This window comes from Plecotus auritus (genome assembly GCF_963455305.1).
Source record: "Plecotus auritus genome assembly, chromosome: 2".
Lineage (NCBI taxonomy): Eukaryota > Metazoa > Chordata > Mammalia > Chiroptera > Vespertilionidae > Plecotus > Plecotus auritus.
This window is the reverse complement of record NC_137771.1, coordinates 222,174,361-222,193,347: the sequence shown is the minus strand read 5'-3', so window position 1 is coordinate 222,193,347 and position 18,987 is coordinate 222,174,361. Positions and strand designations below refer to the sequence as shown.

Sequence of the window (18,987 nt, the reverse complement as noted above, 5' to 3'; positions counted from 1 at the left end):
GGGATGGCTGGACCACAAAGGTCATCTGAAGACCAGGTTTTATTTCACTGTCACCTTTCTCTCAATTTCTTGACCTTTGACCAGGAAATCAGACTAAGCTGGGCCTGAACCCTGAGTGAACTCTGGCCCCGCTGTGGCCACAAGAAGCCAACATTGGGGCCTGTCAGCGGGAGGTGGCTGCAGGACCTGTGCATGTGGCCTCGGGTACTCAGCACGGCCTGTTCCTCTGTCCTCCCAGGGAGAGACTCTTCCGTCAGGACACCAGGTGACAGTGGCTGCTCTCTGTTGCAGGCTGCGCTGTCACTGCAATGACCCTTCCCTAGATGACCCCATCCCGCAGGAGTACGGCCTTTTCCTCTGCCCCACGGGGTCCCTGCTGGAGAAGCTCCAAGAGTTCTGGAGAGAGAGCAGGCGTCAGTGCACGAAGAACCGAGCTCATGAGGTCTTCCCTCACATCACGCTCTGTGACTTCTTCACGGTGAGTCGGCCCCGGCTGCCTTTCAGGCTCTTTACCACGGCAGCTGAAGTCATGTTCGGTGATAACTCGGCAGTGAGGGGACAACGCTGAGGGCAGCCACATGGTTTATTCTTACGGGGCGCCCACAGCTGTAGTGTTAGCTGACCTCTGTGTGAGATGTCCTTTACTTTCCTCCTCACCTTTATCTGGTCAACTCCTAGTCATCCTGCAGAACCCAGTTCATTTATCCCGTCCCTTTCCTAAGTCTTTCCCCACTTCCCAGGCAGAAGGGATGGCTGCCCTTGGTGCTCCCACCTTCCTCTTGTCTATATCTCGATTGGCACTTTCCTGTTGTGTGACAATGTGTCTGGGCACCTCTGCATCCCTCATCAGACGGAACCCCTCAGGTCAAAGTGGATGCTTCCCGCATCTTTGTACCCCCAGAGATTAGCACGGTGTCTGAAACAGGGGAGGTGCTTCAGAAAGGTGCGATGGATCAACCGAGGAATGGATGAGCTTGGCCAGTCACAAATGCAGGACTGTTCCCTGCCTGGGGGACCAGCCCTGACTTAGGAAACAGTCCAATAGGCAGCTCCAAAGGGTTCCTAGGAAGAAGAGATGGACCTGGGCTGCTCAAAAGAGAAGAAGGAGGTGTGAGAAGGAGGGAGGGAGGGAGGGACAGACACCACTTCCTCTGTGGCTCCCAACAGAACAACCTGGAGAGGGCACGCCCTGGCCCGGCCCTGATGCCAGCAAACTCTGTGGGTTCCACCCAGCAGTCAGGCCGGGCAGTTCAGGCAAGATTCTCCGGGTAACTGATGGGGGCCTACCTGCAGCTTTGGGGTGAGGAGTGGCATTTGGCACTAGGGAGAGTATTGAGACAGAACTGAGTGCAGTGAACTGGGGGGCAGAGTCTATGTTGGTGCTCCAAGAAGCAGCCCCCGAATTAGAAGTGCAGGGGATTTCTGTGGGAGAAACACCCGTGAGGGATAAAGGAGAAGGAAGGATGGGCAGGGCAAGCCCTGCAGGGCTGGCACCTGTGGATGGGGGTGGGAAAGACGGCACCAGAGTCTCACCTGCTCTTGCTGCTCCCAGAAAGACGGGGAACCTGAGAGCCGAGACCCCACTAGGGGCCATGACTGAGCCGGTCACTATGGGAGAGTGGCCTATGGCTGGGTCACAGGTCAGCCCCCGGGCACACAGGTACTGCCCTCCTCGCTGTAGGCTCTGAGCAGTGCACCGTGGCTGCCTTGGGGTCTACAGAAACCTCCAGAACCAAAGGATGCCATGCAGAGCATAGCCCTGGGCCACAGGACGGAAAGGGTGCTGGCTCAGGATGTGATGCGGAGGCTGAGTCAGCATGACAGGGCGTGAGGGGCTGTAGTTAAGTGGCAAGGGATTTCCAACCTTGAAGGAATATTCCATTCCACAAAGAATCGTAACCTGAAATCTCTAAGAAACTGAGGGCCAGGTATAGAACAAATCCCCAAACACATGAACCAGATCAATCACACCGCAGTGTTGTGAACAGAAAAGAGTCTCGCTGGGTGGCCTAATTTTTATTAATTACATTAACCGGAGTTAAAAATAATAAATGACCTGGAGACTCATGCTTTAGTGAAACAAGCCAATCTTGAGAAAGACAAATACCACATGATCTCACTTATTTGTGGAATCTAATGAACAAAATTAATTGACCAACAAAATAAGACCTGAAGCATGGAGACATGGAACAGACTGACATACCTCGATGTGGGGGTGGGGGGACCAGGAGAGAGAAACCAAAGAACTTATATACTTATATACATAGCCCATGGACACGGACAATAGGGTGGTGGAGACCTCAGTGGGTGGGGGGAGTAGGGGCTGGGCAGAAGGGGGTACGGGGGGGGGGGAATGGGAGACATCTGTAATACTGTCAACAATAAAAAAATATATTAAAAATAAAAAAATTTAAAAATAATAATAAACAGAGCAACTTTAAAATGGGGCCAGAGCCGCACATCTTAGGCCTCAAACCTCGGAATGTTCGAACAGGCAAAACAACCTTGGACTGGGCCTGAGCAACCTTGTCTCCAAAGGGCGGGCCGCAAGGATAACCAGAAAGCAGCTATGGTGACGACTGGGCTGAAAGTTAGAAACATCCTTTCGCATTAGCGTCACCGTATTAGCTTATCTGCACCAACAGCAACACCTTCCTTCTATGGATGTAATTGCCCCCCTTCCCTTTCCCATCAACATACCCCTGGTCTTTGTCTTCTGCCTGAATCCGCGCTTCCCACACAGCTGTTCTTTCCTTGGATCACAAGTCAATGCCGTTGCCTCTCACTCTGAAAGGCCTCTGTTTCCGTTTAACACGGTGGCCTGCCCACAAGAGCGGAGGGAGCACACGCTGTCTCTTCCCCTAGTGCGAAGACCAGAAGGTGGAGTGTCTGTACGAGGCTCTAAAGAGAGCTGGCGACAAGGTGCTGGGCTCCTTCCCGCCGGCGGTCCCGCTGGTTCTCCATTCTTCCGTCAGCTACCTCGGCTTCTTCGTGAACGACAGCCCTGCGGATGTCATCCGGGAATTCGCCATGGCATTCGCCACGGAAGCAGCTACCTTGGCAGGTAGGCAGCCCCAGCCAGCTGAACACACGGGGCTGGGTCAAGAGGAAGGGGCCCCTTTGGGTGGGGGGCTGTGCTCTCCACACTTGGACACTGCAGGTGGGTCCCAGGGCAGGAAACGTGCAGGCTGATCCTTAGCACAGCGATGGTCAGACGGCTGGCTGGGCCTGGATCAGGGGTGCACCCACCCTTGCCCTGGCCATACCCATTGCCCCTCTCCCTTGCCAAGCGACTTCTTTGATATGGCCTTAAGCCAAGGCTGAACGATTTCACTCGGTCCTCCCTAGGGAGCAGGTGTCCTTACAAGGTAAGCGAACAGATTCTGAGAACCAGCAGTGTCTTGTCTCAAAGGGGGAATAGCCTTGTTTGCATTGATTTCAAATGGTTTTCTAAACACGTGCAACATTCTAGATGCCGAGGAAACTGTCCCAGGTGGACGAGTGTGGCTCTCTCTGTAAAGGCAGGATTGTCAGCTGGTGGGCACACAGGGGGACAAGCGTATCTCCCACCCCTGGCCCACCTTGAGCAGCACCCCTCACCAAGTCGGTGCTGTGTGTAAAACACGAGTCCTAGCTGGTTTACTTTAATTTTGGGGCATGAGCTTAGTCCTCTCTCCTTGGTTTCTTGGGGAAAGATTCTTTGAGAATCAACAAAATTCCTTTTTCTTCAAACGCCAGTCTTCACACCTCCCCAAAAAGTGGGTCTCCTTGCCCATTTCCCAAATGGAGGCACTGAGGCTCTGAAGGGTAATATGTCTGCCCAAGGTCACTGTCGTGGGTTGAATAGCGTCCCCTAAAATCCCTGTCTACCCACAACCTCAGAAAAGGACCCTATTTGGAAACGGTATTTGCAGACATAATTGATTAACATGACGTCACACTGGAGTAGGGTGGGCCCTAAATCCCATCACTGGTGTTGGTGTCCTTGTGAGAAGAGAGGAGACCCAAGAGGAGGCCACGGGAAGATGAGGCAGAGATCGAGTGATGCAGCCACAGCCAAGGAGGACTGGAGGCCCCAGGAGCTGGGAGAGGCCGGAAGGACCCTCCCCTAGAGGCCCAGAGGGAGCGAGCCCTGCCAACACCTTGACTGGAAACTTCTATTCTTCAGCACTCTTCGGGAACACATTTCTGTTGTAAGCCCCCCAGTTTGTGGCAATTTGTGAGAACAGCCTTAGGGAACCAACAGCCTCCTACCCAGTGGGTGGTGGGCCTGGACCTCGAGTCCAGCTCGGAGTTTCATGCTGAGCAGCCACGGTCCTGAGAGATTGGCCTTGACCTCATGTCCATCACTGGACCCCAAGCAGCCTCGGCCCTGCCCTTTCGCTGCCTGTGACCTGCTCCTGACCCCGAGGGCGTAGGAGGGGCCAGCTCCGGTGTCTCTTGGGTCCCTCCCCAATGAAACATCCCCACGGGCACATGGCACAGACAGAAGAAAAGACAAGGGCCCATTCAGAAGTCGGGGTGACTCACTGATGGCCCCGATGCGGAGAGCAGTGGCTCTTTCTCAGGCCGCACTGTCTCATGTGGCGAGACCCAGCCCCCAATGCTGAGACACCCGAGAGAAGGAATTTCCCTGACGCCCACTCACTCTCCTGCTTCAGGCTTCTCACCTCCACGGTGTCTCGGTGTCTCGTTTGCCACTAAAGGCGGGTGAATCATGGGTGGGGCTGCCACGTCCGGGCTCCAGGAAGTGCTCGCAGCACCCTACACATTTTTCAGGGGAGACAGGGGAGGGGAGGCAGTAACTGATACTTACTGAGACTCCGAGAGCCTGGCTTCCACAGCAGCCCCAGCAGGCAGCCCTCACTAACCTCGTGCTGTTGCTGTCGCCACGGAGGCTGGGCAGGCTAAGGGGGCCCGGCCAAAAGGGGCAGAAGCATCTAAAGCCAGGGCCACCTGGCACTAAACTCGAAACTGTTCCATCGGTCACCACCTCCCCAGAACATAAATTGCTCGTGGCGTCGCTGAAATCAGACTCTGGCTGGCCCGACAGTCCTGAGTGAGGACCTGAGGGCTGGGCCCCAAGGCCAGAGACCCCCAGGAGGCCCAGGGCCAGTGAGCGGTGTCGGAGGGACTGTCCTGTTTAACAGAGTCCCATTGCCTCTGGTGTTTCCTCCCTGAGACTCTGCAGCTGAACAAAGTCATTGACCCCGAGAGTGAGCCCGCCCGTCCAGGCCGCTGATGACACACACACCCAGGGAGGGAAGCATCCACTTCGTATGTTAATCAACTGCTTGGCAACTCGCTCACAAACTGATAGGCCTCACACACCCCCTAAAATCCACGTCTCTACTCCCACCTCTCCTACACTTCCTCATAGAATCTGCAGGTACCCAACCAGCTCCTTTATAAGGTGGACTCTGTGAGATGGCATAAGCTGGCTGAGGGTGCGCCAGTGTGGAGGCAGGGAGGCCACATATACAGGCTTGGGCTGCTGAGCCGGGGCACGTAGCCATCCTGGCCGCGCATTGCTGACCGCGGGCGTTGCTGGGTGTACCCGGTTTTGCAGACTGCACCGTGAAGCCTTGCACCAAGCAGCTGCACCTGACACTGGCCCACAAGTTCTACCCCCACCACCAGAGGACGCTGGAGCAGCTGGCCAGAGCCGTGCACCCGGGCCACAGCTGCCAGTGGACCGCAGCGCTGTACTCGCGGGACATGCGCTTTGTGCACTACCAGGTGAGCGGCCGGCTGGGCGGGCAGGAGGGGTCCTCCCACAGGAACTAATGCATGAATGGCCCCTCCAACCAGCCACTTACCCAGCAGCCTCCACTGGAGGTGTTTTAGTAGGAGGAAAATCTTCTATTCTCTCTCTAAAACTATTTCTCTTTTTGGGCAATTTGCAACTAACATTCTTTTCATCAATACAGGGTGGGACAAAAGTAGGTTTACAGTAATGAGTATGCAAGACAGTTTATTCGTATATTATTTATTAATTATTGTATTATTTTTCCATCCAAACAACTGTAAACCCACTTTTGCCCCACCCTGTATAAGTTACAGACACACAGCTTTGAGGAAAAAAATGGAAGCATTTCTGGTCATTAAAAATGGAGTATTGCAAAGATTTATCAATATGTTGTGTTGCTTATTAATTTATTTAGATAATGATTTGGGCAAAGACTTTCACTAAGTTGATTCGTTCAAATAGAAACCATGCGGTGCTCCTTATGGACCCACAGAATAAGTAAGAATGAATGAATCCACCACGTTTCATGTTGTGAGAGAAGCCATAAAAAACTTCACAGCAAGGAAGGTAGACGGAAAAGTCTGATTATACTTTGAGATCTTTCTTATAAAAAATAAGCACAAAGAGCTAGATGGGTAGGTAGGTAGGTAGGTAGATGAATAGATGATAGATGAATGATGGAAAGATAGAGATGACAGACATGATAGATGATAGATTGATGATAGATACCTGCATAGACAGATGATAGACACCAATATTCGTTTCTAAATCTATCCAAGGAATTCCATGCTTGTTTTGTTATATGCTGCACTGTCATCAGACAAAGGCGTGGGGAGCGTCTTGGAGACACAGCCCCCCAGGCAGCTGAAAGCCAGAGCAGAGAGCCTCCTGCGGGCGCCTTTCCCAGCACACGTCCTTGCAGGAGACTGGACCACCTTTGCCTCTCTTCCAGACCCTGAGGGCCCTGTTTCAGTACAAGCCCCAGAATGTGGATGAGCTGACACTAAATCCCGGCGAGTACATCTTCGTGGACCCCACTCAGCAGGAAGAAGCCAGCGAGGGCTGGGCGATCGGGATCTCGCAGCGGACCGGCTGCCGGGGCTTCCTGCCGGAGAACTACACGGAGCGAGCCAGCGAGTGTGACACCTGGGTGAAGCACAGGTGAGCATCGCCTCTAGCGGCAGCCCAATGGTCTCTGAGTTAGTGCCTGAGAGCGTCCCCCTGAGAACTGTGGGCAGTGTTTGCATGCTTCCCGACCATTCCATCGTCGGTAAAAAATTGCCTACTCCGTGCCAGCAACATTCTCCCTGCAGGGATACGGTGAGTGCCCTGGCTGATTCATGGTTTTCTGAGAATAACATTTAGAAAACATGGATTACTCTAATGGCTTCTAAGATCGTAATCCCAAAAGACTGCAAAATACCACTTCCTTCGTATGGACATAAATTACCATCAGAGGTCCTATGCTTGGTTTTACTTATCCTTCCACCCAGTGTATAAACTGTAGAGTCCTACGGTACATTCTTAGTGTCCTATTGCTGTGTAATCATGTCCTTAACAGCTAAACCACATCCCACAGTTTACTATCCCCCCATTTCCATGGGTCAGGAGTCTGGACATGGCCTAGCTCAGGGGCTCCCAAGACTGCAGTCAGGTTTGGCTGGGGCAGGGGGCTTATCTGAGGCTGGGGGTCCTCCCACAAGCTCACATGGTTGTTGACAGAATTCATTTCCTTAGAGCAGTTATTTCACAATTAATGTCAGTCACTCCTCGTGACTTCATGTTCAGCTGGAATTTATGTTTTAAGTTTTTATTGATTTCAGAGAGAGGAAGGGAGAGAGAGATAGAAACATCCATGATGAGAGAGAATCATTGATCCGCTGCCTTCTGCACGCCCCCTACTGGGGACCAAGCCAATAATCCAGGCATGTGCCCTGAACAGAAATCAAACTGTGACTTCCTGGTTCATGGGTTTACACTCAACCCCTGAGCCACACTAGCGGGGCTGGAATTTCTTAATTTTAGCATCTTTAACATCACCTGAAGAGTGTGAGGATTTTCACAATCATGAGGATTTTCATAATCACCAAGTACTGGTTCCTCTTTTTAACAAGTCTTCCCTCAATTTCTCTCTCCTCACACCTTTAACACACTGCATAGACGTGTCCTTAGCTATATAACCTACTTCCTCACTTATAAGTTCTGCTTTCCACAGACAATTTCACTAAACTTTTTTCCACTACATAATAAGGACACCCCTTCCTTCAGTTTCCTATAATGTGTGTCTCGCTCCCCCTGAGTCTTCACCAACAACACCTTTAACATCCATACTTCTATTAAGGTTTAACCAGTAATTTTTATATTACATAAGGTGGGGCCAAAGTAGGTTTACAGTTGTGAGTATGCAAAACAAGAGTTTATTCTTGGATTATTATTTATTTACTAGTGGCCTGGTGCACAAAATTCATGCACATTAAAAGGGAATTAATTAGAGGAAATATTTTAGTATTGCTATTTGCCCTTTCTCTATAATAGAAGTGTTAGAGATAAAAGAAAATTAGTAAACTGTATATGAAAATCTTCCTCCTGCCAGAGTCTGGGGCATGCCAAGGGAACCAGAGTCAAGTCCCCAGCCACCCAAGTGCACCTCCAAATCACGCGAGACCCAGACCCGGCCAGCCCCACCCCCATTGAGCGAGATACAGACCCAGCTGGCCCTACCCCCATCAAACCCCACCAGGCAGGGGGCGCAGCCTCAGGTCCCCAGTCAAACCCCGCTGAGCAAGGGGCACAGCCTGAGGTCCCCCAGCCCAGCGCCGGGGCAGGGGGCATGGCCTCAGGTCCCTTGGCCTGGGGCAGGGGCACAGCCTGAGGTCCCCTGTCAAGCCCCACCAGGCGGGGGGGTGCAGCCTCAGGTCCCTGCTGATCACTCGTTACGGGAACCCCGCCTCTGCTGTGGGTGCAGCCATCTTGTGTTATGGGAACCCTGCCTTCACTGTGGGCACAGCCATCTTGTGACAGCGTGACAGAGTGAGGGTCAATTTGCATATTACCTCTTTATTATATAGGATTATTGTATTATTTTCCATAGTAGTAAACCTACTTTTTAAAAAAATATATTTTATTGATTTTTTACAGAGAGGAAGAGAGAGGGAGGGAGATAGAGAGTTAGAAACATTGAAAAGAAAGAAACATCAATTCAGCTGCCTCCTGCACACTCCCTACTGGTACATGCCCTTGACCAGAATCAAACCTGGGACGCTTCAGTCTGCAGGCCGATGCTCTATCCACTGAGCCAAACTGGTTAGGGCTGTAAACCTACTTTTGCCCCACCCTGTGTATGTGTGTGTGTGTGTGTATACATATATATGTGTGTGTGTGTGTGTGTGTGTGTGTGTGTGTGTGTATATATATATATATATATATATATATATATATATATATATTAGTCTATAGGTAATGTATAACTATTTATAATATAATTTATATTTTGTTATATTACTTGTATTATTTGTATTATAACATATACATACATTGCACACATGTATGTACATGTACATATATGGATTTATTACAGGGAATTTCCTTGTGCAGTTGTTGGGACTGGCCAAGCAAGGGCAGGCAAGAGGGATGGGAAGGAGCCCACAGCTGCCTGGAAACCATGGGCGAGTGAAAGCTGGTGGTCTAGGTGTGACACTCCAGTAAACTTGCATATAAATACATATCATGCATGGGCAGATGGATGAGCAGTTGCAGACACAGCTGCTACTTGGACTCTCTGAGTTCAGGGAAGCCCAAAGCCTTTTTTAAAGACCTTCCAACTGAATAAGTCAAGCCCAGCCAGGACACGCCCCTTTTGATTAACTTATAGTCAACTGATTAAGGACTTTAATCACATCTGCAAAATCTCTTCACAGCAGCACCTACATGGCATTTGAGTGGGTAACTAGGAAAAGGTGTGTGTATGCTTTCAACCAAGACCTAAACTGCCTATGGAAGAGATAGCTACATTTAAAAATAAGCCAGTGAGCTAAACTGCGGTACATCCACACAATAGAATAGTTGCAATTTTTTGAAATGGTCATGAGGAAGTATTTTATGTACTGGTTTGAAAAAAAATCCTAGGTAAGTTGCAGAACAGTGTGTATAGTACCATTTGTGGAGACAGGATGAAGTTAAACATACTTGGCTATGCATATACATATGCATGATATGTATTTTAGGCAAGTCTATGTCTCAAAGTTCCCTGGAAAGGAGAATCTCTAGAAACTTCTAACAGTGGTTACCAGTGGGAGTTGGGGGTTGAAGCTGGGAGGATGGAACAGCAATGGGAGGAAGACTTTCTAGAACCATTCCTTAATTTTTACATTTTGAACCCTATAAATGTATTACTTATTCAGAGTAGAATTTAATCCATTTTAAAAGTAAAGATTATAAAGAAATTGGGTCAGAGGGAGAGAAGTCAGACGATCCAGGGCTGAGGTTTGCAGCCTGGGTGCATGCTCTCCCACACCCAATGGGAGCAGGGCTGTGGCTTCTACCAAATGACCACAGCCATCCCACAGGTGGGTAGACCAGTTGCTCGGGAGAAGCACAATTTTGCAGGTGTAGACAGGGCCATGGGTCCCATGGGCCCCCCCAAAATCACAGGATGGTGGTGCCACCAGGGACTGCAGGGATCATCAACTACCTCCCTCCCTCCCTCTGGAGGGCTGAGCACCCTCAGAACCAGGGGGTAGAGAGGCTGGATGATGTCGCACAGTTAAGGAAGCGCTTTGCTTCCTCTTAGTACCAACTCCATCCTCATCTGATCCAAGACACTATTCCAGCAGGAGAGGAGATGCTCCTTCCAGCCTAACAGACTGAGTTCCGGGGGTCGTGGGGCTCCCCGAGGCCCCTGTCCTTCAGCTGGTCCTCCTCTCTGCTCAAGACCAGAGTGCTTCACTGTCACTAGGCAATTGGCAACCTGGATGTTTCTAGAAGACCCTGTAGCGGATAAGCTTATGGCTATAACATTTTTTACTTGACAATTAATGTCAGTCACCAAAATAATCATTTCAGCCTTTAAGCCTGACATTTCTGGGACTGTTATCCTCAGAGACAAATTCCCCTTAGGAATTAATAAGTGTTAATGAAAACTGCAACAAAAGGAGAGAAAAGTAAGTACTAGGCTAGACTGTGGGGTGTCTGCTTGGCTGTGACATGATTCTTGGCCAGAATGGCAGATAGCCAGTGTGCTGTCAGACTCGGGGTCCTGGCCACGCCTTTTAAAACTGCCAAAACTGTGCTTAAAAAAAAAAAAAGCTTTAAGTAGTGGGGCTTGTGGTCAGATGGCACTGTCCAGAGGCCAGTTAGCTGTGGGCAGATGTAGATACCCCTACAGCATCAACTGCAGGACTCACCCTTGACCCCTGCACTAGTTGGCTTGTGCAACCCAGTCAGCAAGCAATACTGGCCTTCCAGCTCCTGGGAGCAGATGCGAGAGGAGTCCTTCAGGGACACACTTCCAGGTGTGGGTCTGCAGTTACAATGCTCATTGCTTGGCAACTAAAACATCAGGCACCCCTCGCCAGTACAACAACCTCAGCCTATACACTGCTGGTTCCAGCAGCCTGGATTTCCTTGACAACAATTCATTCAACAATGTTTATCTGTTACTATAAAAAAAGAATCAGAGGTGATGGAGGACTGCAGTCTTGAATTGCAGCAGTTTTCAACCCTCCACAAAGAACAGTGTACGTAGCATATCATAGAACCAAGAGCAGAGGGGCCCGGAGGGCAGGGCTTAGAGAACATTCAGTCACCTTCTAGCCGAGAGGAGGTGTCCAACACTGAGCCTTTTAACTTTGCAAAACCACAGCATGAGCTGGTGGCAAGCAGCTGCAATGGAATGATGGTATTGTTCTGGGCTGAATTGTGTCTGCCCAAAACACATATGGTGAAGCCCTGACTCCCGGCACCCCAAGATGTGACTGTGCCTTTCAGGAGGAGATTTGGTTAAAATGAGGCTGTTAGAGTGGGCGCTAATGCAACCTGACTGGTGTCCTAGGAGAAGAGGAGATCAGGACACAGACACACAGAGGACGACCATGTGAGGGCACTGGGAGAAGTCGGCCATCTGCTAACCAAGGAGGGAGGCCTCAGGGGGAACCAACCCTGCCAACACCTTCATCTGGGCTTCCAGCCTCCAGACTGTGAGAAAACAAATTCTGTGGCTTAAGCCGCCCAGTCCGTGGTACCTCGTTATGGTGGCTTTAGCAACTAATACAGGGACGGTATCCACACAACCCCTTTTAAAAGCCAGGGAGAATTTAAACACATCTCTGGTATAGTTAACCAGTAGGTGTTTCTTTTAAGTTAAAGAAAAAAAAACAGAAATATTAAAATGTGAGGTCCTTTCTCCTCTCATTGCCAATCCCATTGGCATTTTGATTGTATTGCACTTGAAATACTAGCAAAAACAAGTCAATTTTGTGTCTAACTGTAAATTGCACAGATGTTATTTATAGATAATGAGACTGCTATCTCCACGGTGAGCCACAAGCAGGGTGCGGTGTTCCCCCCCCTCGCCTTCAGGAAGAGGAAACCAGCCAACATTTCCTGTGTCAGTATGAGACTCTATGAATAGCGCCTTCGTTACTGAGAGCGTGTGCATGTGAAGTGGGAAATGTCAATGGTTCGACTATAATATCAGTGTTCTGGGCCTATGCGCAGCTAAAGCTCACATTTCACATGAACAAGCTGAGTCTATTCGACCTGGTTACCAATAGGAGTTTACAGCTCAAGACAGGACAGGCAACATCGTGGAAAGAGAAGGTACAAGTTGCAGACAGTGTAAGAAATGCATTGACTAAAGCAAAACACCATGAGGGTGACGAATGGTCCAAGACATGTGGCCCATGGGGGTGGAAGCAGGCAACCTGAGGTGCTGGATGGTTGAGATGCAGGACAGGTGCCCCTGAGATGCTCCCGGCTCTGTTCCTTCTCAGGACCTCAGGATGGGGGCTCGGGAGCTAGCGGTTTAATGAGAAATTGGGGCTCTGAGGCCTCTATAAGAGAAATGCAAACTCTACAAATGGGCCAATAAGTAGAAACACACCACATTCGTGATTTAAAAGAATGAATCATGTGAACATAGTAATGCCTCCTGGAGTCATTTCCAGGTTTTAAAAAATCCCAGGAAAAATCCCAGTGGCACCATTTTCTGGAACTTCAGTGAATAGCTGAAAAGTTTATCTGGTAGAATAAACAGGAGAGATACGCCGAGAAAACTTGGGAAAATAAAAATAATTAGAGTAGTTACCCTACCAGATGTTAAAACTGTGTGACAAATCTCTAATATGGTTTTGGGTGGAGGGAAAAAGAAAACGCAGTTCGGTGAGACAGAACAGCTAACAGATCAGTACACGTGAGATATTGGGAAGTTCACATCTAACAGCTACATCAGAAACAGGGAAATAGCCTGGCCAGTGTGGTTCAGTGGTTGAACACTGACCCAGGAACCAACAGGTCACTAGTTCAATTCCTGGTCAGGGTACACGCCCGGGTTGTGGGCTCAATCCCCAGTAGAGGGCGTGCAGGAGGCAGCTGATCTATGAAGTTTCTCTCTCATTGATGTTTCTATCTATCTCTCTCCCTTCCTTTATCTCTAAAAATCAATTTTAAAAACATATTTAAAGAAAAGAAGGGAAAGAAATGGGTGTAAAGTAAATGGTATTTTACATGACTTCACATCATACACTGAAATCAATTCCTGGCAAAGCTAAGAATTAAACAGAAAATTATTTAAAAATAGGAAGCAGTTTAAATAAGTGTATTTCTGATTTCTGGACTCTGGGGAGAGCTTTGAAAGCACATAAGAGAGATGGAAGAGGTCTTAAAGAGACATTTAGATCTGTCTCTCTTTTTTTAAAACACTTTATTTATTTATTTATCTATCTATTTATTTATTTATTTATTTTTGTTAATCCTTACCCAAGGATATTTTTCCATTGATTTTTTGTTTTTAGAGAGAGAGTGGAATGGAGGGAGAGAGACAGAGAGAAAGAAACATCAATGTGAGAGAGACACATCAACTGGTTGCCTGCACAAGTACCTGGATTGCAACCAAGTCTGCAACTAAGGTTTGTGCCCTTGACTAGAATCGAACACAAGACCCTTCAGGCCACAGGCTGATGCTCTATCCACTGAGTCAAACAGGTGAGGGCGTTAGATCTGTCTTTCATAATGATGATTAAATGCTTAAAATTTAAGGTTTCTGCATGAGAAAAGTCATAAAGAATACTAGAGCCCACAGAGCCAGTTGGGAACAGTGCTCTTAAGAAAATAGCAACAAAGGCGATGCTCCCTTCCCAGTCGCCTGCGTGATCAGATCACCTGCCTCCTGCTCCTCCTCTGTAATTGCACCATCTGTGGCCCAGGCGTCCCTGGACACGCAGCCCTCGGGCACTTCTGCCCACCAGCTGACTTGTGTCTAACTTTTCATTTAACCAGGAGGCCATCTACTGTATTCTTCATTCCCACCCAACATGACAGGCAGTGTCCACCAGCTGTCGCCACCACACCACCCACCTGCAGTCTCTACACCAGCTGCCCTTCTCCCGCATCAGACACTGGCCTCTGGTGCCTGCATCCCATCCCTCCAGGGATGCCCATCCCTCCAACAGCATCGCACCAGCATCATCGGCTTTTCCTAAGACCTCCCACCAGCAAACAAACATGCTGTTACCATGTTTACTTAAAAACAAACTCCAACACCATTTCCCTCTCTAGCTGCTGCCCCATTTCTCTGCTGTGATTGTAGATTATTTTAAAATTGTGTTTATAAAGATGACCTTTCCTTTTACAAAATGAATGTTCGCCTGGGGGCACGGACATTTGCTTGCTCCAGGAGAATTGGCCATAGGTTCTCTCTTCCTCCGTCACTCTCCTCCTCTGGCCCCTCCCAGTTCCTTCAGACACTCTCGCTCAGGTCACCCTACTGGCACCACCCCCTCTTATCCTATGGTTTGCCATGATCCTTTCTCTCAGTCATCCAGAGCTCATGAATCCCACCCACCCCTGCACCGTTCTTGACTAGAGGGACCGGTAGCCGTTTCCTCATGGCCTGCAACATCCGGGCACTGCTTTCACCCACCCTCCCATTGGAGCACCTGCCCTTTCCTGCTTGCATAGCTCTTCATGTGTGTGCTCACTGTTCATTCATTCCTGCATCCCAACCACGCCGACCTTTACACCTCTGGCTACTACAGAGGGTGACTCTAAGAGATTGTTGTACAGTCTGCTCAGCTGCTGTAACAAGGTACCACAGGCTGGCGGATAAATAGAAGAAACTATTCTTTCACAGTCTGGAGGCTGGAAGTCCAAGATCAAGGTGTCTATGGGGTTGGTTTCTCCTGAGGCCTCTCTCCTTGGCAAGCAGATGGTTGTCTGCTCCTGTGTCCTCACATGGTAGTCCCTCTGTGTGTGTCTGTGTCCTAGTCTGCTCTTCTTATAAGGCCCACCCTGATGACCTTATTTTACCTTATTTGCCTCTTTAAAGACCCCCTATCTCCAAATATTGTCATATTCTGAGGTCCCAAAGATTCAGGACTTCAACTTATGGATTTGGTGACCAGGTGGCAATATGGTGACAAACGGCCACCTATTTACTCGGGATCTTTTACATGCTGAGCACTGAGCTCTTTGATCTCATCATTTCGCTCGTCCCCGCCGTGACCTTCTATTTGGACGTGTACATTCCCGCGCATGTGCAAGACCAGTGCTTCCCACGTCATCCTGACGCAGGACCTCGTTTCCTCTCCCACAGGACATACACCTTCAGTCTGGCCGTGGACCCGAACCACAGAAAGGACGGTGAAGCCAGCAGCAGACGGAATGGGGAGCTCCTTCCCCTGCCACGGCCAAGGAGTGCCGGCAGCCTGCAGGCTTTACAGGTGAGGGAGCCCTTTTTGTAAAGTGGGGCCCTTTATATTAACTCTGAGTAGACACTGCCTCACAGGGGCAGCTTTTGCTCTATAGACACATACCGCCCTGCTTCCCAGAGTAAAGCACAGACAGGGTGGGCTGGCAGGAGGCCCTCCCCTTCGGGGCTGAGGCACCACGCTGCTCTGTCACCTGGGGATAGGGTGAAACCCGCCTCCCCCCCCCCCCCCCCCCCCGCAAAACGGCTATGAACCGGCCTGTGCTCCAGAGGTGCCTGCTGAGTCTGCAGAGTCTGCAAGAACAGGGGGCACATGGCTGTAACTCATCAAGATGCTAGGACACAGGGCAGGGAAGGGACAGGGACACAGCCCTGCCTGGAATCTAGCGCTCTCACCCGATTCTCTCATTACAAGCTGCGTGACCCTGATGAAGTCGCCTCCCTCTTGGGCCCCCGAAAAAATGGAGCTTCTGAGCTTTCAAGTCAGGTTGGGGGAGGTAAGGAAGCTCCAGCTCAGTGACAAGGGACGATGGCAGCCTCAGGACCTGGGTCGGGGGCACGGCAAGGGCGTCTGAGCCCACCACCCGCATGGGACACATCAGGGTGAAGGCCACAGCAGGGCCCCCAAGGAGCGGGCAGCATCCCTCTGGACAGAGCCCAGCCTTCCCTTACGGGGAACCCAGGGACTGGGCGTGCTGCAGCTGGCCCCTGGCCAGTTCCTCTCCAGCACAAATGCCTCTGTGGCCTAAGTGAGCAGTCCCTCCATGTCCCCACTCTGTGCCACACCCATTACTTTAGGCTTTCATTCCAGCCACTACCACTCCAACCAGCACAGGTGGCATTAGTCCCACTCCGTCCCCAATTTACAGATCTGAAGACTGAGGCCTGCAGAGGCTGGGAAGCGTGTGGGAGTGCAGACACCTAAACGCTCGCCACATTGGGCTGTTTCAAGAATTACATGAGACGGGATGTCCCTTGTCCACTGCAGGCCAGGCCCTGGGGGCTCAGAGACTGGCCCTCTGGGCAGGGCCACAGCATCTGGCTCACTCCTGTGTCCCAGAGCCTGGCTCAGGCCCGGCCTAGAAGTCTCATGAGATAAACCATGAAATGACCTAATAAGGGCCCTGATCAAGACTCCCGACTGAATCACCCTAAATCCAAAACTCCATCCCCAAGCACCATCAGTCCCCCGGAGGCAGCCTCCAGGCTGGGGTGAGCTTAGTTCAGACAAAAGCTGAGCACAAAACGCTGGACACTGGGAGGCGGCCCGGCATCGCCATTAGCCAGGTCTCTAGTTAGAGAGAATGGACCAGGCAGAGGAGCCGCTGACCGCAGCTAGAGACCTGCCAGCCACAGAGACAAAAACGGGGCTCCCGCCCCCAAACTGCCCAGGCTCTGGAAGGCGCAGTGGAGCCTGAACTCCATGAGGTGGAGAGTATGAGAGCAGACATAAGCCAGGGGCCTCCCGGAGGCTGTGACCCCCTTTCCAGATTGATGGGCAGGGAGAAGCTGGAATGAAAGACATGCTATCACTCAGCCTGTGTCTAAACCAGGGGTGGGCAAACTTTTTGACTCGAGGGCCACAATGGGTTCTTAAACTGGACCGGAGGGCCGGAACAAAAGCATGGATGGAGTGTTTGTGTGAACTAATATAAATTCAAAGTAAATGAGCGAAGGGGAGAGCAAGAGAACTGGATAGAACAGCCAGATCCGGCCCGTGGGCTGTAGTTTGCCCAAGGTTGGTCTAAGCTCACTGGTGCTTTAAATGCATAAAAACCTAGCATGCTCCTCCTGAGGACTGAACCCTCTCACCTGGTCTGCGTGTGCCCCTTCCAAATAGCATGAAAACTGTGGCATCAAGTTTGGCAAAATGGACATGTAGTGGCTGAATAATGTCCTCAGTGACAGGAGTTCTTAATTCCGGGACTGTGAATGTTACTTTATAAGGAAAAGGGGTCTTTGCATATGGGACTGAGTGAAGGTCTTGATGGGGAGATTATTCTGGATTATCCCATGGGCCCTAAATCTAATCTCAACTGTCCTTATGAGAGGAAAACAGAGGGAATTTGATGTGCACAAGAGGAAAAGACGCAGACACGCAGGGAAGAGACCACATGAGCACAAGGCAGAGATTGGAGCAATGGGGCCACAAGCCAAGGCTTGCTGGTGCCACCAGGAACTGGAGGAGGCAGGAAGAACCCTCCCCTATAACCTCTGAGGGAGCACGGCCTCACGGACACCTTGATTTTGAATTTCTATTACCCAGAACTCTGAGGGCATACATTTATTTTGTTTAAAGCCACCCAATTGGTGGCACTTGGTTGCAGCAGCCACAGGACACACATACAGCACCTCCATGTTCTTCTAAAGAGTCAGCACAACCATGTTGTTCTGTGGACCCCAGGGCTGGGTCATTCTATTCCCCACGGACCTCTCACTGTATCTAAATATTCTTGTTGCCAAGCTCTGCTTTTCTAAGTTAAAGTGCTCCAGGGTCTTCTAGGGAAGAAAATGCCCCAAATCCAAAACCTCATCCCAACGCTCTGAGAGTACTTTGAGATGGTCAGTAAGCAGACCACAGTCAGGAGCACCTGTGTGCCTTGCAAACTACTTGCAGATCAAGTAGGGACGAGGGAATGGGACAGGATGTTTTAATATTCATTTTTGGAGGGGAGAGGCATCCTGGTATCAGTATAGGCAACCCCTGAGCCACCATATTCAAATTTGTAAGACAGCTTTTCACCTGGAGCTCTGCTCTAGGAAGTGGGCGATGGCATCCAGAACCAAACAGCTGCACAATCCAGTAAGAGACAATCATGGCACTTGCTCTGCCTGGTCCCTGGGCCTGGGGTGATGGTATTAACAGGCGGGGCCTTTGGGTGGTGCTTCCATCCTGAGGGTGGAGCCCTCGTGAGTGGGATTAGTGCCCTTATAAAGGAGACCCAATAGCTCCCTTGCCCCTTCCACCATGTTGAGGACACAGAGAGAAATCTGCAACTAAGAAGAGGGCCCTCACTCAACCACGCTGGCACCCTGATCTCTGGCACTTCCTGCCTCCAGAACTGGGAGAAATAAATGTCTGTTGCTTATAAGGCAGGCATGTGTGGTGTTCTGTTAGAGCAGCTGGAATGGACTAAGACAAGGGAGAAGGACTTGGAAGAGACCAAAGAGTAGAGAAGTTAATGTGCTATGATTTGGGCACTTTGTTTCTTTTCATCTCCTTTATAATGTGATAATGCTCAGGAGAAATTAAAGACATCGGCTCCTGCAATTCCTAGTCCTCTTTCCCTGGGATGACGGTGGTAAAATGGGATGT

At 50.1% G+C, this 18,987-nt stretch overlaps 1 protein-coding gene across 2 annotated transcripts in view; it reads left to right on the top strand.

The window, feature by feature from the left end:
* The window catches only part of UBASH3A (ubiquitin associated and SH3 domain containing A), a gene marked incomplete at both ends in the record, with an annotated part of 41,823 nt that overhangs the window by 4,943 nt on the left and 17,893 nt on the right, over positions 1 to 18,987 (top strand). Inside the window, 5 exons of one of the 2 annotated variants that reach the window (XM_080654794.1) lie at positions 292 to 478; positions 2,866 to 3,064; positions 5,570 to 5,739; positions 6,702 to 6,910; positions 15,558 to 15,684. In XM_080654794.1, the coding sequence (XP_080510920.1) occupies positions 292 to 478; positions 2,866 to 3,064; positions 5,570 to 5,739; positions 6,702 to 6,910; positions 15,558 to 15,684 (892 nt within the window). Of the gene's footprint in view, positions 1 to 291; positions 479 to 2,865; positions 3,182 to 5,569; positions 5,740 to 6,701; positions 6,911 to 15,557; positions 15,685 to 18,987 lie in introns of both variants that reach the window. The other variant, XM_080654793.1, reaches the window with a different exon arrangement.